At 30.9% G+C, this 14,723-nt stretch overlaps 1 protein-coding gene across 3 annotated transcripts; it reads left to right on the top strand.

Moving 5' to 3' along the window:
• The first annotated feature begins 2,814 nt into the window (after positions 1-2,814).
• LOC111029588 lies at positions 2,815-12,563 on the top strand. 3 transcript variants are annotated; one of them, XM_022308639.1, is made up of 18 exons: positions 2,815-3,070; positions 4,034-4,216; positions 5,779-6,012; positions 6,842-6,937; positions 7,471-7,551; positions 7,653-7,745; positions 8,256-8,363; positions 9,048-9,113; positions 9,402-9,491; positions 9,553-9,645; positions 9,861-9,968; positions 10,063-10,170; positions 10,513-10,626; positions 10,722-10,829; positions 10,911-10,970; positions 11,880-11,936; positions 12,044-12,124; positions 12,208-12,563. In XM_022308639.1, exons 1-18 carry the CDS (start codon positions 3,035-3,037, stop codon positions 12,340-12,342), a joined length of 1,851 nt encoding a protein of 616 aa, XP_022164331.1. In that variant the 5' UTR covers positions 2,815-3,034; the 3' UTR covers positions 12,343-12,563. The 3 variants fall into 3 exon arrangements, with proteins under 3 accessions (XP_022164331.1, XP_022164334.1, XP_022164332.1); XM_022308642.1 differs by having other exon boundaries at positions 2,918-3,070; positions 12,044-12,129; positions 12,208-12,345; XM_022308640.1 differs by having other exon boundaries at positions 2,918-3,070; positions 8,259-8,363; positions 12,208-12,342.
• The last annotated feature ends 2,160 nt before the right edge of the window (positions 12,564-14,723 follow it).

Here is a 14,723-nt window from a genome sequence, read left to right on the forward strand (position 1 = left end):
GAGTAGCGACACTGCCGCTGTACACATAAGAGACCATTTTGTAACAATATTCTTAAAAACGTATTTCGAAAACTGCCATGCACTATGCTGTAAGCGTTTATATGGAAGTCGATGGCTTAAACATTGAAATGACTTCGGAAGAAAAAATGTTACGTGGTTGATGTGTATAGTTATTAATTGCATGTATCATAAATCATAGTACGATTAGTACGAGTACATATAGGTAGGGAAATAATTCTAATTTCTAGGTATAGGTACGCGTTAAGTGGAGTTATGAGCTATTTTTACTGATGGAGTGAAGATTTTGATTTGAACATACCAACCACCCATTTTATTGAAATATACCTATCAACCCAATCCGCTCGCTTCGTTAGCACTGTGTCCTTTACAAAATGTATTGTAGATATTTTTATTTATACTTCCCTCCCCAATCCCTTCATCAGCTATTTTTTATACTGCATTCAAGATTTAAATCTTTTTGGGGTTAAACACATACATTTTGTTTGGTGGCAAAATACGGTAATGTTTCGCATCTCCGATTCTGATGAAATCGATTTAGTTTTTTTTGTTGTAATTCAGAAAGGAATTCAGTAATTTTCACCAAACTTGTATACTTCCATTTTCAATACATGACATAGATTTTTAAATATTTAGATCAATTAAGATATTTATTTATTTTAGGTTTTGACGCAAGAGTAGTATGTATTTGTATGTTCACAGTTCGTTTTTCCACGGTAATTTTTTTTGTTCAAGGCGGAATGTCACCCTCAGACGATTCAGAATTACCGTATCACACAATACGGTAATTTCACACACAGTGTCCACCTATTTACCCCTCACACGAAAATATTTACCGTGTACACTAGTTTAGGTTTTAAAATATTTTTTTTACCTTACTAAATTAATATTTCAATTAAAAACGCAAATTATGAAATTCATTTTTATTTTATTGTTATAAATTAAATTAAATCTTTTGAAACTTTTGAATATGCTGAACTCGGAACTACCAAGAAAGTTGTATGGAACTTGAAAACTGCTTTAAAATTAGAAACGTTAAAGTATTTCTAAACTCGATAGCTTATCCGTATGACAATTTAAATTTAGATTTTGCAAAAAATAATTTTACCTTATTATATGATATTTAATATGTATACATCTTTTCAAGAATCGTACTAAGAAAAAAATATACGAAACCCGATATTGAGTCCTTCAACTTCTCTATCGAACTCTCCAATTATAGTTATCGATACCTCAAAACAGAATGATTCAGCTACAGCCTCGGCAGTGGATGTTCAATTAGAAATTGAAGCTTCGGAATCCTTTACAGGTGTAACTGCTTATTGTTTATTAATTCATGATCGTATTGTAGAATATGTACCTTTTACTAGAAAAGTAAGAAAACTTGTGTAAATATAATTTTGTTTTAATTTATAACAATAAAAAAAAAATTAATTTCATAATTTGTGTTTTTAATTGAAATATTAATTTAGTAATGTAGAAAAAAATTTTAAAACCTAACCTAGTGTACACGGTAAATATTTTCGTATGAGGGGTAAATAGGTGGACACTGAGTGTGAAATTACCGTATTGTGTGATACGGTAATTCTGAATCGTCTGAGGCGGACATTCCCCCTTGAGCAAAAAAAATTACCGTAGAAAAACGAACTGTGAACATACAAATACATACTACTCTCAAGATTATAAAGTTGTACGCTGTGTATTTGTCAAACATCAGTTCTACACACTGAATTAATAAAATACTTTGAATAATATAAATATTATTGAACATAAGCTACCTATCCTTAAAATACATGCTGATCCATCCGTCTCATTCACTCAGAATCGTTTATCGTATACGTACAAGAATTTATCATTGAATTCAAATTTAGTATTCCCATTACAATGAATACACAACAGAACGGGTTCCCAGGTTTTTTAAAAATTGTATTTATATATTTTATTATATTGTATCATATTATTCAATTATTGTAATATATAGGTAAATATTATATCAATGGTGCATATTTAAAATGTTGTAAGTGCATGTTTTAAAATGTTATTTTTTGCATTAAATCCCGAGTTCCGCTATTGTATGTATACATTATAATTAGTTACTATTATAAAAAGTATACAATTTTAACAGTTTTATTACAACTCTGCACCACAAGCAGGATTTACGGAACCGTTCAATCGGTGTACTGCACGAAGTATGATTTTTGAAATAAGAACCATTGCGTTTTTAGTTCACCTCGAGCCCAACATTTTTGACAGTTATAGTTTACGCATAGCCGCATAGGTTTCAATAAGAACTCGAATCATGATTAAAAAAAAAAATTGCAGTGCGTGTTACTGCTATAACACAATAATCATTACTATATACATTTGTACTTATAACTATCCTACAGACTGTAGTATAAAATATGGGTAGGTTTTTAGTGTATTATATGCACTATAACTGCAGCTATAGTATTTTTTAATATGAGCGCGGAAACTATGATGAAATTATATGAACTCGCTATTATTATTACTATTATATTTCATTATAATTACAAAATCGTAATCGACGAGATAAAAATTGCGTTCTTCTCACGCCTATTTGTATAGTATATATAATATAAATATATTCATCTGAGGGAAAATGAGTGTAAATATTATGATATTATGATGTGAGATCATAATTTTTTCTCGGATCAAAAAAAATTACTCGGAATCATGACATACCGTGTGTGCGTTGTACACGCTATGATGTTGTATCAATCAGGAAAACGGATGGAACAATTAATCAATATTGTCTCGCCGAGATCACCGGTGGTAGGGCACGTCCCCGAGGACGTCAGCTCTGGACTTATGGTCGTTTTGAAAAATCGACGCGTATAAAAGATGTGGGCAAACGGCCGACACGATTGAGTTTGAGTTCCACGGGGTTGCCGATCGATCATCGTTACTCATATAACAGACGCAAAGTGCCGATTTGATTGTATTTACGCGTTGTATACGATATTACTTTAAACAAAATAACGATAAACATATAGCGATGTACACAACGAAAATGATGCGTCTTTCGTCTGCCGTGAGTTTATATTTATATTATTTATTGTTTAAGATGTATTTATCTAGACGACTAGACGACACCTGTATGGTGTATATAGGTACTTATAGTACGGTGCAGTGTATGTCTTTGCTATAAATCTGTAGTAGGTACGTCACGAGGCAATCTTTTATTAACCGTTTAAAATTATCCGTCGATTTTCGCGATTTTTTAAAATTAGCAAGAGATCTTGTTTATACACAGTGGTTTCTAGTATTACGTTTAATTTACTTTTCATCGTACTGATATTTTTATTATATTTTATTTTTTAAGATTAATGACAACCACACGACAGCAGAATTCTTTTCTTAAAATGTTGATTGTACAAATGTCCATTATTGAACAAATGGTTTTCATTTAAAACTATTGTAGTCACTAAGCGTATTTAACGTGATGGTCGACCTGTAGTCAAGTATAAATATTTGCGTAGGGCACCACTTGAATGATTTGATGCACCACTCCTCTCATTTAAACTTTATCATATAATATATGTTAAATATTCGATAAACTCAATTCTTAATTCATAACTCATAGGTATTATCATTTTCAGAAATGTATTCAACTCCCATTAGAGGTTAGAAAATACATCAAACAATCTAAGACAAAATCAAAAAATCCTTGAAAAACCCCACAAAAAATTATATTTTTCGTAAGCTTCTTGTGGGAGTGTCACTTAACTTGTATACATCAAACTGTATAATATGGAAACATTTTTGAAAATCAACCAAGAAAATATTAGTTTAACCAGTGGAATCTAACACTCTAACCTATAATTAAGTGCATAGGACAAGCAGCTATTCTGCGTGTTTTCCATAAAGATGGTCTGGTTAGGTTAAGCATCAAGGACATGTGAAACGACGTTCGGTAGAACAAAATTACAAAAAATAGAAAAACAGTTATTTTTTATTAACCACACAATGTCTGTTTGTATTTTTTTCTGTATAGATCACAGTCTTGATGATCATGGTTGCAGCAGCGTCTGCCGGATTTTATCCGGCGACGATGGGCAACAAAGGTGCTGCCGTGGGACGAACTAAATCTGACACCAATCGTGACACTTCAGGCGATAGCTACCACATACAGTCGTCTGATGGACAATTTGTATTCGGACACGCCAATGGAGAACAGGTGAGGAATTAAATAGTTATATCATACGGTTATAGTTGAATACTTCGTTATCTACTCAGACTTTAGAGATTGTTAAATTAAAATAATACAATTCACAGAATATAGCTTAATTTGTTTAAGAAAATATACGTATATATAGGCAAATATTTTATCATCAGTGCAAGGCCCAAACTTTTGACGATATATCGAATTTTTCAAATAAAAATGTCAAGTATTCTGAATTATATGGTCTTAATATTTTATTATATTTTTATTTCTAGAGTGTTCTACCCTCCCCTCTAAATCATATTAACTCCTACTTGAGACTTTCATATCTTCTAATTTTAACCTGTGTTACTAGTATAAATTGAATAAAAGCTCTCTGCGACAGTTTTTCTACACTTGACATAAACATAATATGATATTGTACCTTTTTTGATAGAAATTAAGTATAGTATTATAATAACACTCTAACTACTATCAATAGTATGGTATTTATATAATACTATTAAATGATTGTGTGAAAATCAATAGAAAACTAACATGAAATAATAATTTTAAAAAAAAATTAGTTAAAAATAAGTTATCTAAAAACTATTTTTAGTTAGACTTATTGCGTTGATATTGTTAAATAAATGGATCAATATTTCACCGTTTTTACCATCAATATTTAAACAGATCTTTCTATTAAATATAATTTTTTTTGATATTCTTCTTTGTTTTTCACTTCCGACTATATGAGGTCGGCCATCCTTGCCCTATATTTTAATACTGCAGCGGCTACGATATGTTATATTTATATACATATTTTAATTATTAGTGTATTTAAAATTTTTTTTTTTTGAGATGTGGGACGGCGATGATGTAAAAACTGCATTTTCTCTGTACTTTATTTATGGTTTGATAATAAACTTCTTTACCCTTAGAATTAGAACTGACATACCTGTACAAAATAAAATAAAAAGATTAACTACAAATATTTCTATAAAAAACTTGTTACTAGTTACTTTAGTTTTAATAACAATCATAAATACTATTCTTTTTTAAAAATATATAACTATATAACCGTCAATGATTAGTAATTACGTCATATTGATAGTATTCGGTACAAGTTGTTCAATACATCACCTATAAATTAAACACATCATTAAAACACGTAAAAAATAAAAGGAAGTCTCTGGAGGGAGGAGGGGTTATATATCTCGCCAGGATTACCATCCAAAAACACACCCGACTAATTGAAATCAATAGTTATATATAGGTAATATGACTTACTGTTTTCAAACCTCTAGATGTCGTTTTTCTAAGTATATTACGCTTAATATATATAACATGCATATAAATGCATACACTTGAAGCACATAATATTAATACGCCTAGCATCGAGAATAAACAATATATGTCCATCAAATCACACGATATTATTGACTTATTAGTTTTCCACGGTGACAATTATAGAACTAAGGCTCCGGATCGATTTTTATAATATCGCCCATGTAACCGGTAGCTGCCGGGTGGTGTTTCTGGCGGCAATCGGTCGAAGGCGAACAACAGTGATAACAGCTTGGAAATAATGTTCACAGGGCAGAGCCGAGATGCGCGACAGCGACGGTACGGTGACCGGATATTACAGTTACGCGGACCGCGACGGTCGAGTGGTTCGTGTCGATTACGTGGCGGACAAGGGCGGATACAGAGTGATTTCGAACGCCGGCGTGCAGTCCGCTTCGGTGACCGTTCAGGCGGACGGCGGTGGTGCTCCCGCTGCTCAAACCGATTTCCGCAAACTGTACTCGGACATGACCCGACGCATCAAAGTAAGCAGCTTGCGCGATGACTGGAATTTGGAAGTCACTGCGAAGCTGAGCACTATAACTAGTTAGACGTGTGGTCAAAAATTTACTTTTGAAGTAACTTTCTAACTCGGCTAGTTGGTTTTCTTAGGTCTTCTTCTTATAATATCTTCGTAACTAAACAAATTACATTGAATGCGCAAAATTGTCTAATCAAACGCTTTAAAAACAAAAAGTAACAAGTTATTTGTTCACTTCAAAAACTCCAGTGTTCCGAAGGTTATTATTTGTAAGACGTAGAACTGCTAAGTGCCTACTGGATAATACTGAATCAAAAATTAATATTTAGTGTTTTATAATTAAGGAATGAAGGATACATTTCTTAACATATTATTTCTGATAAATTTCTTATAATTATTGTAATGCATGGCTTAAACCACAGCCACAGATGTAGATATTTAATAGAGGTACCTATACCTAATTATATTTTAATGTTTACCTAATTACATTTGGACAAGCAGGTTATTTAATTTATATTTTAAATTATAAAAAAAACTAATTCTAACTTCTATTCTAATTTCAGTTATTATTTTCACTAAGCTAGAAATTTTGGAATTTTCAGATACTAACTTATATTCTAACTTCACTAGTTATTATGTTATAGTAAATTAATTGTAACTATAGTTGAAAAAATGACCAACTTGCCCAGTTTTGATTCTGGTTCACTGTAGCTATATTATGTAGAAATTAATAAAAACAAAAAAAACGGAACCTCGTGGTAACTCTACAGAATCATATCGAAGATACGATATAAACAGTGTTTGCTCACCTCGCAAAATTTTTACCCTTACAGAGCACAGTCATTCAACGAGGTCAAAAAATGGTGGATCCTATCGGTGCAGGCCAACAGCCAGTCGTCATGGATCCGATTTTACACCCAACTGAAGAGGTAAGTGCGTGTTTTGAAAAGTATAATATATTATAATCTATAATACCCGAGTGATAGCTGGTAAACGGAAAGATAAGGTTTTATTTATTTCCGAAATATTACCGTATACATTATAACTGTATGATATAATATACTTATGCCTTCAATAGCAATAATTGTATAGCATTGTTTCAACGCCGACAATTGTGGTTGTTATTACAGTTGAATTGCACTTTTAAAAAATTATTGATTTTGCTTGTTTTGTTTTGAGTTGTTTGCGGTTCAACTCAACTTTCGGTTGTCTTTAAGTCTAAATCATTATATTATGACGGATTGCATTGTATATCTACCGAAATACGCAAACCTAATATTATTTTTCTGCAAACAGCTGTGGTGTAACTCTATTGTGTGACTTTCTTTTCACTATTAGTTGGTAGTTTATTTATTATTTATATAATGTATTTGGTATAATTTACTGTGTGGAATACAATTTTAAACAATTGCAAATAACAAATATAATTGTATTTATGTACATATATTACGTATTATTACAGACAAAACATTCAAACCAAGAAGAAAAAATCGATTTTCCGGATTGGAATCAAGTGAAGATATCTACGACCCAAAAACCAATGGTGAGTAAATTAAACTACAATGCAACTTTTTCCAAAGAAATAGTAAAAACATATGTAAGCAAACGAAAACAAAACTGTAATGTACATTTGTTACCAATCAGGATGGAATTGCAGAACAAGGTGAAGGACAACAACAACAAGAAATTGTAGATCCTAATTTGGATAGTGTTAAGATTACAACTCAAAAATCAAATGTAAATATGAACATGTATACAATAATATTAGTTTATAAAAGTTACAATAGTATTTATAAATAAATAAGTATTAAATTTAAAAAGTAGGAATATTATTCTAAAAAATACGTGTTTTGGAATTGTACTTTAACCAAGGTTTTAAATGGCTTTAAATTGTTCTTAAAGATATCCTTAATATAACTGTTGAACTATTAATTATATTTTAAATAGATTTTTTTACTATAGAAAACGACAAAATAATAGGTAAATTATCTTATACAACTAGTTTACTATGGTTATTAAGTCGTTTTATCTGCGAAGTCTAAAATTGCAAGAATGAAGACTGTGTATACTAAGGGGATGAGAGCTTTGATAATTAATTCATATAGTGTTCGTAATTTAGTTGGTATGCCAACGGGCTACGAAAAATCTCGAATATGAAATAATATATAGGCTTATTTGCTCCCTGACACACAAATTATTTTAATTTAATTAAGTAATACCAAATCATAAACTTCTATTATTTTTAAGCAGATTGAAAGAAATGATAACGATGACCAAGGATCTATTGGCGATTCGAAGATTGGAATGATCACTACAGAAATGCCTTTAGTACCATTAGTTCCGTTCCAGCCTCAAGTAATAAAAATAATCTTGTTTTATCTTTATTTTTTTTTTTTACATTTATATGTTTTTTTGGATGGGTATAAATTTTTTTCTGACCGAATTTTTCTGACAGTTAAAGTAACCATGGCAACAGAATATTATAAAGGTATGACGTTATCATTTAGAATTATTATATACCTATAGGGTTCCCCTAGCAATTGAAGATTAATATAATACTATGTTACCATAGCAACCTCCTTGATACATTTTTTTAAATCATAACTTTAAAGATAATGATATACGTCATATAGTTTAATGTTCTTCTAATAGTGGAGTAAATATCAAGTAACACGCTACGTTTTTCTTTTTAACTAAGAAAAACGTGGGAAAATTTCTAAACGCTGTTTGTGGTTACCTGCAATTTCTGCTCATAGCTAAAAATAAATCTAAGCATTGTTTACATACTATTTGTATACACAGTAGTACAGTTTATATATTATATTAATATACACTAGGATTTATATTAATGATCCATTGTCACTGGATACAATACAAATCGAAAGAAGACTATCGAAGACTATTGTGTGGTTTTGAATGTTTTATTGATAAAAACCTTGATATTAAATCATTGGATTATATAATGTATAAATAATAATAATAGCTAACAATTTATTAAATTGTATGTAGACATGATTTAACTGTACAATACTTGTCTAGGTTAACACGAGAGGAGATCGTAAGGGAGGATACTCTGATACAGTATCGCACGAAGATCATGCCAAGGTAAGCTCGACTATTATTGTGTACAGTATTTTATAGTATAACTGTATAGTGTATATGCAGGTTATTAATAATGCATTCGTATTAATTAATATTATTATTTATCGGTAATTCAGTATTGTCTTTATTAGTTAAACTTTACATGGTAATTTATAATTATATACAAAAGTACTGTATGAAGATGTTTTATTCTTTAGATCTAAACATATAATTTCGAGCACAGTACGTTGTTTTGACTATTTAATTATATTAAATATTACACGGTTTAATATTAAGTTTTTGTTTTATAAGGAAATTACGACTGAAGTCGGCAATTCTATGGTCGGTGCAGAATTTACCGTAATCGATGACACAGAAAATAATTCACCGGTCACGAAACCCGTAATTGTTTCATCACTTTCTATTTGTATAATTACTATAAAAGAATATTTTTTTGATCCAGATATCGATTATAAGCAACATTCAAACAACGGTATCATATTACGACGGGCCTGGACAAACCACTGAAAGTAACGACGGACGACTAGCTTTCCAGGTATGAATATTGAATCAATGAAATAATTTCATATGTATTTTACGAATAAAGTACAAGTTATAGAGCATAAGTGGATGTTGATATAAAATATTTATAATTTATGCACTTGAAATTGATCTATTAATCAATAGTTAATCGATGTGTACTGTTAGGTTATAAAATTATTATTTAAGGCTGTTAGAACGAATTTTGTAGTTACATTTTCATGATTCTAGACAACAATATCTGGTGTAAAACAATTTGATGAATATTCAACAGCAGTGGTTTCAGAAAGGGCGACGGAGCATTACCAAACCATTAAAGAGAACGAGGACAAAATTAAGGTGCCTAACTGAATAAAAGTCAAAGATTCGTTGAAAATAATATAGGTACCTATAGTTCTAAACATTGAAATGTATAATGTTTTTCTTTGTATAGATTTCATCTGAAACGGATGTACTGGTGACCATCAAACCACTACAGGATAATGAATCATTTGAAAATGTACAGACTACAGTTGAACCGAGTCGTCAAACCGACGTCCAAGTATGTATTATTATACGTATATTTATTTCAAAAAATCACTGACTCTGGCATGTTCATTATTGCAACTCTTATAAAAACAAGGGCCGAATAGTTCCAATACATATATAAGTACCTACGTTTCATTCTGTTTCTAAAGTAAGACATTTGTTTTTTAATTAACGATTTTGTCTGTCAAAATAAGAAGACATCCATAAAAAAGAATGTGTGATCAAAATGCTTAGTTCTCTATGACTGAGTTTTTTGTCTCCTAAAATAAAAAAATGCAAAGTGGGAATTGGGAATTTGTTGTTATAAGTGTCTCGATTGTAAAACATTCGACGATCATTCAACTTACATTTTCAGACCACCGGCGTATCGTCCAGTGTCGATTACACGACGATCGAAACGGTAAACAGAAATCCCGCTTTAGTCAGTACGCTGCGGCCTTCGTACGAATCTGAGATCGCTACATCGCAGGTAGGTGCTAAGTATAATACGTAATATTATCGCGAGCGGTATTTAACAGACGATATATAATATTGAATTTATTTTAAAAACGCGTGTGTTCAAAGACCGGTGGTAGGGTCGGTGACACGGAAACCACAACTGCAGTCGATGCAGCAGGCATTCAGTACGTGACCGAACAGAACAATAATAATGAAGACCGTCCTGAGTTTAGAGTGAGCAATCTACATTTTTTTTAAACCACTCGTTCCGCTGGCGTTTAATAATGTTTTGACCGTTGTTTTTTTATAACGCAGACCCTAGAGCCCACAGAGTCGATTGGGACTACCATCAGACCTGACTTGGAAAATTCCCAGGTAAGTGGCATTCCTATATCATAGAAAAACGATGCAGTGGGATTAGTGGGAATGTATCAGATAACGCTTAGAGCCACATTAAAAAATAATTGAAAAATATTTTCCTTTATTGAATATTGTCCACGGAAAAGTGCTTAGTACCTATATGTATTTCAAATATTTTGACTGAAAACAAAATTCTTCATTTTCTATGATTTGCTTACTATAGTGGCACTAATGGAAATAGGTGAGCCAATGGTTGTGCCAAATGTAATTTTTTATGAAATCGTAATAATGTTTTTTGATAGAAAAGAAATGTTATATCGTATAATTTCTATTAATATCATATACAATATTATACATGGATGGGACATACCGCATGTATTCAAGTGTGATCAAAATGCATACTTAAGCATACTTGTTTCCAAAGTTGTTAGATGTAATTAATGTGTGGTATCATAAAAATATCAAACCGTGATAAGTGAAATCACAATATAAATATTTAAGTACCATTTTAGTTTGTACTTTGTTATAATAACTTACAACTCTGACTAATTAGTAGTAATTACAAAAGAAAAAAAAAATTTTAATTTACTATTTGATAAAAAAAATTGGCAGATATGGGATTGATAAAAGATTGTCTTCACGTACGCAGTATCTTTAACAGTTTAACCGCATACAACCATTATGGTAACTAGTAGACTTTTCGCTCACAGTATATCGTGTAATCTAGGTATGTCCTTACCATGTATTTAATATCCATGACACTTTCGGTGTTTTAAAATGTTGCATCTCCCCTTTCACGTCATTCTTTACGCACACAGTTGTATGAAGTTTTCATCTACCTATGGTTATGCTACAATCTCTGCTTGCATCATATTTATTTTTGATCAAAATTTAATTTAAGTTATTTTTTTCTATTATGTGTAGCAAGAACAAGAGATAGTTTGGCCAGAAATCCCACAAGAGCCAGTGCCTCAAGTCTTGGTAAACAGCAAACATAATACTAATATATTACCTTTTATTGTCTACAGATAACAATAATAACCTTTTATAATATTTTATTATTCAACTATTTCTATATATTATTTTAGGTACCGCTGGATCCATATCCCGCCGAAGATGTGAGGCCGAAAAATTCTGGTGTCAAGACTCTGCCAAACGATTCGAGACCGGTAAGGTAATCGACTAAGACTGTTATAAAGAATTAATCTGATAACCTGACTAGAATTTTTGTTGAATATAATGTTTTTTACAGGTCAGAGATTACAAACCGGACGAATTGAAAGCAGAGGCCAACGTCTCAGAAATCGAAACAACGACTCTGATAGAAAATAATGAAGGAGAAAACGGAACTATGTTCAATTTTCCCAAATATTATCTCATAGGCTGACGATGGACGCGCGTATCATAATAAATAAATAATAACTAATAACATTTTACCTACGAATATTGTGTTCATTAGACTTGTTAATATGCAGCTTATTAGCTTTGCGTGTACACTCATTTATGACAATCGTAATTATAAATTGTACACTTCTCGAATTAAATAACATGTTATGTATAATTATATTGAAATTAATGTATTCCAATAAAAATTATTGAGTTACTGTAGTACATCGTTTTTATGCGTTATGCAATATATTTAGATGTTCTGAACAACTATACCTGGAACGAATAAACGATATGGTTGTTACTTCGTGGTTATTGGTTAGGTATAAATTATTAATTTCTAATAAAACTTAAAATGTTACTTAAATGCTATTAGAACTGCATTTTCGTGGCGTACTTAATCGGAAGATCTCTACATGAAACGGAGAAGTGCGATTAATTTTTATTATTTCGCATTGACGGCTGCTGTCAACACGAAACAAATGTGTTTCTCAACAAAAACGAAACGAATGCACTTTCCAGAAATGAGTCGTGTACATTATTAATAGTACTAGTTTCACTCGAAACCACAACATACTGTTAGATTGCATCTCGAATTGTTTAAATGTAGGTTCATTAATTATTGAAAATAACTAACAGTCGAACAATCACTGTAGCACAGGACTGGTTATGACGCGTAAACGGTCAAATATATTATATTATATAAAATATAAATATATCTTATTATTAGTTATTACTTAACAGCAGTTTGTGCTGTATATGAATAGCATATGAATATATAATATTTATATTTATACAATTTAAATTAAATATATTATGCATTAAACGTGATTGGAAAAATACTTTCGTTTTATTCTCTCTCCGTGTTCCAATAAAAATATACTTTTAAATTTTCATTATCTCTGTCTCCATCTCCTGTCACTATATTTTTATAAAAATATAAGGTAATTTTTTCAATAGACTTTGAATAAGATATCAATTATCATAGTTTTAACAGTTATTTTAATTTTATTTTAATATACATACACATATAATCATTCAAAGTTAGGATGATTTGAATAAAATACCAAGTGTTTGGCCATCTAAAATCTATTTGTAGCAATACTATATTCATACAAAAACACTTTTTTTCTTTAAAAGTATAAAAATTAGCCGCTTGGTCGAACCGTACGTTGCTCATATTGGTAAGTAGATATTTAATTTCGCAAACAGATATTATGTATCAAAATAAGCACCCAATTTTATGTTCGTGTTTATAATTCCGTATAAGTTGAGCAAGGCGGTCAATGTTGTTAAATCATATAATATTTTTTGATGTATCTATTTATTAAACAATATGTGTTATTTATCAGTCAGTTAGCACACTCATTGTGAAACAATAATCAACACATACTTCTGTCGTGTAAATTAAATTAATAATAGGTATGCATTGACTCAAATTATTTAAAAAAATTGAAAAAAAAAATGAGACTTTTATAATTGCAACGACTCAGTCTCCGTGGACCAAAATCAGCTTTCAGCCCTCTCGGGGGGTCTAGGGGTCTCCCCAGCGACGCTCGGAGAGCTAGTATTGTCTAATAAAATAAAGAGTATTAAAAATAAATACGAACAAATTTAAAAAAAAAATCCAACTAATTTTAATTACATAGGTAGTAATTATACTTGACTATGAGAAATCTTCAGGACCGTAATTAATTTGTTAAGTTCTTTTTGTACCTATGCAAATATGTTTTTAATCGAGTATAAATACAATTGCCATGTTTATAATTTAGCAAAAAAGTAAATTTGATCTTTTTTTTCGTATTTTACTATTTTTTTGTTTGAATTAATACAAAATCACTAAAGAAGTATTTTAAATATATTTTTAATATTTATATAAATATACATTTTTGTGTAATATATAGCCATGATTGGTATGTTACATTATAAGAAGTATATTGCATTTATAGACCTATAATATTACTATTGTCCGTGGTCGAAGAGGAAAAACAATATCATTCGACATCGTACTATTCGTTTTTAAAAATATATTATACTTTTATAATATAACATATATACGGGTATATCTACTATCTACATATTATAATATTCATCGCAATAATAATATTATAATAATTGTCTGTCGGAAGTGCGACGGACTCGGAAGCGGCCGCGGTGTGTCGGTCACCTGGTGTCACGCGGGCACGGCGAAAAACAAAAGCGGCAGCGGCAGCGTGTTCAGGTACCGCGACACCCGAGTGACAGACGCGCGGGTGGAGAGAGAGAGAGAGAGAGAGAGAGAGAGAGAGTGATTGAGTGAGCGGGAGAGTGTGGGTGAGAGAGTGACGGAATCGCGTGCACATATTATTATTATTATTATTACATTAGAGGGGCGAAAGTATA

The sequence above is a fragment of the Myzus persicae genome, unplaced genomic scaffold (assembly GCF_001856785.1).
Source record: "Myzus persicae strain clone G006 unplaced genomic scaffold, MPER_G0061.0, whole genome shotgun sequence".
In the NCBI taxonomy this organism is placed as follows: Eukaryota; Metazoa; Arthropoda; class Insecta; order Hemiptera; family Aphididae; genus Myzus; species Myzus persicae.

Excerpts from the sequence above, each read along its gene's own strand:
- LOC111029588 (XM_022308639.1), top strand. The coding sequence starts at position 3,035 with ATGTACACAACGAAAATGATGCGTCTTTCGTCTGCC. Across the intron at positions 3,071-4,033 it reads TGATGCGTCTTTCGTCTGCC|ATCACAGTCTTGATGATCAT; the intron begins GTGAGTTTATAT and ends TTTTCTGTATAG. Across the intron at positions 4,217-5,778 it reads GACACGCCAATGGAGAACAG|GGCAGAGCCGAGATGCGCGA; the intron begins GTGAGGAATTAA and ends TAATGTTCACAG.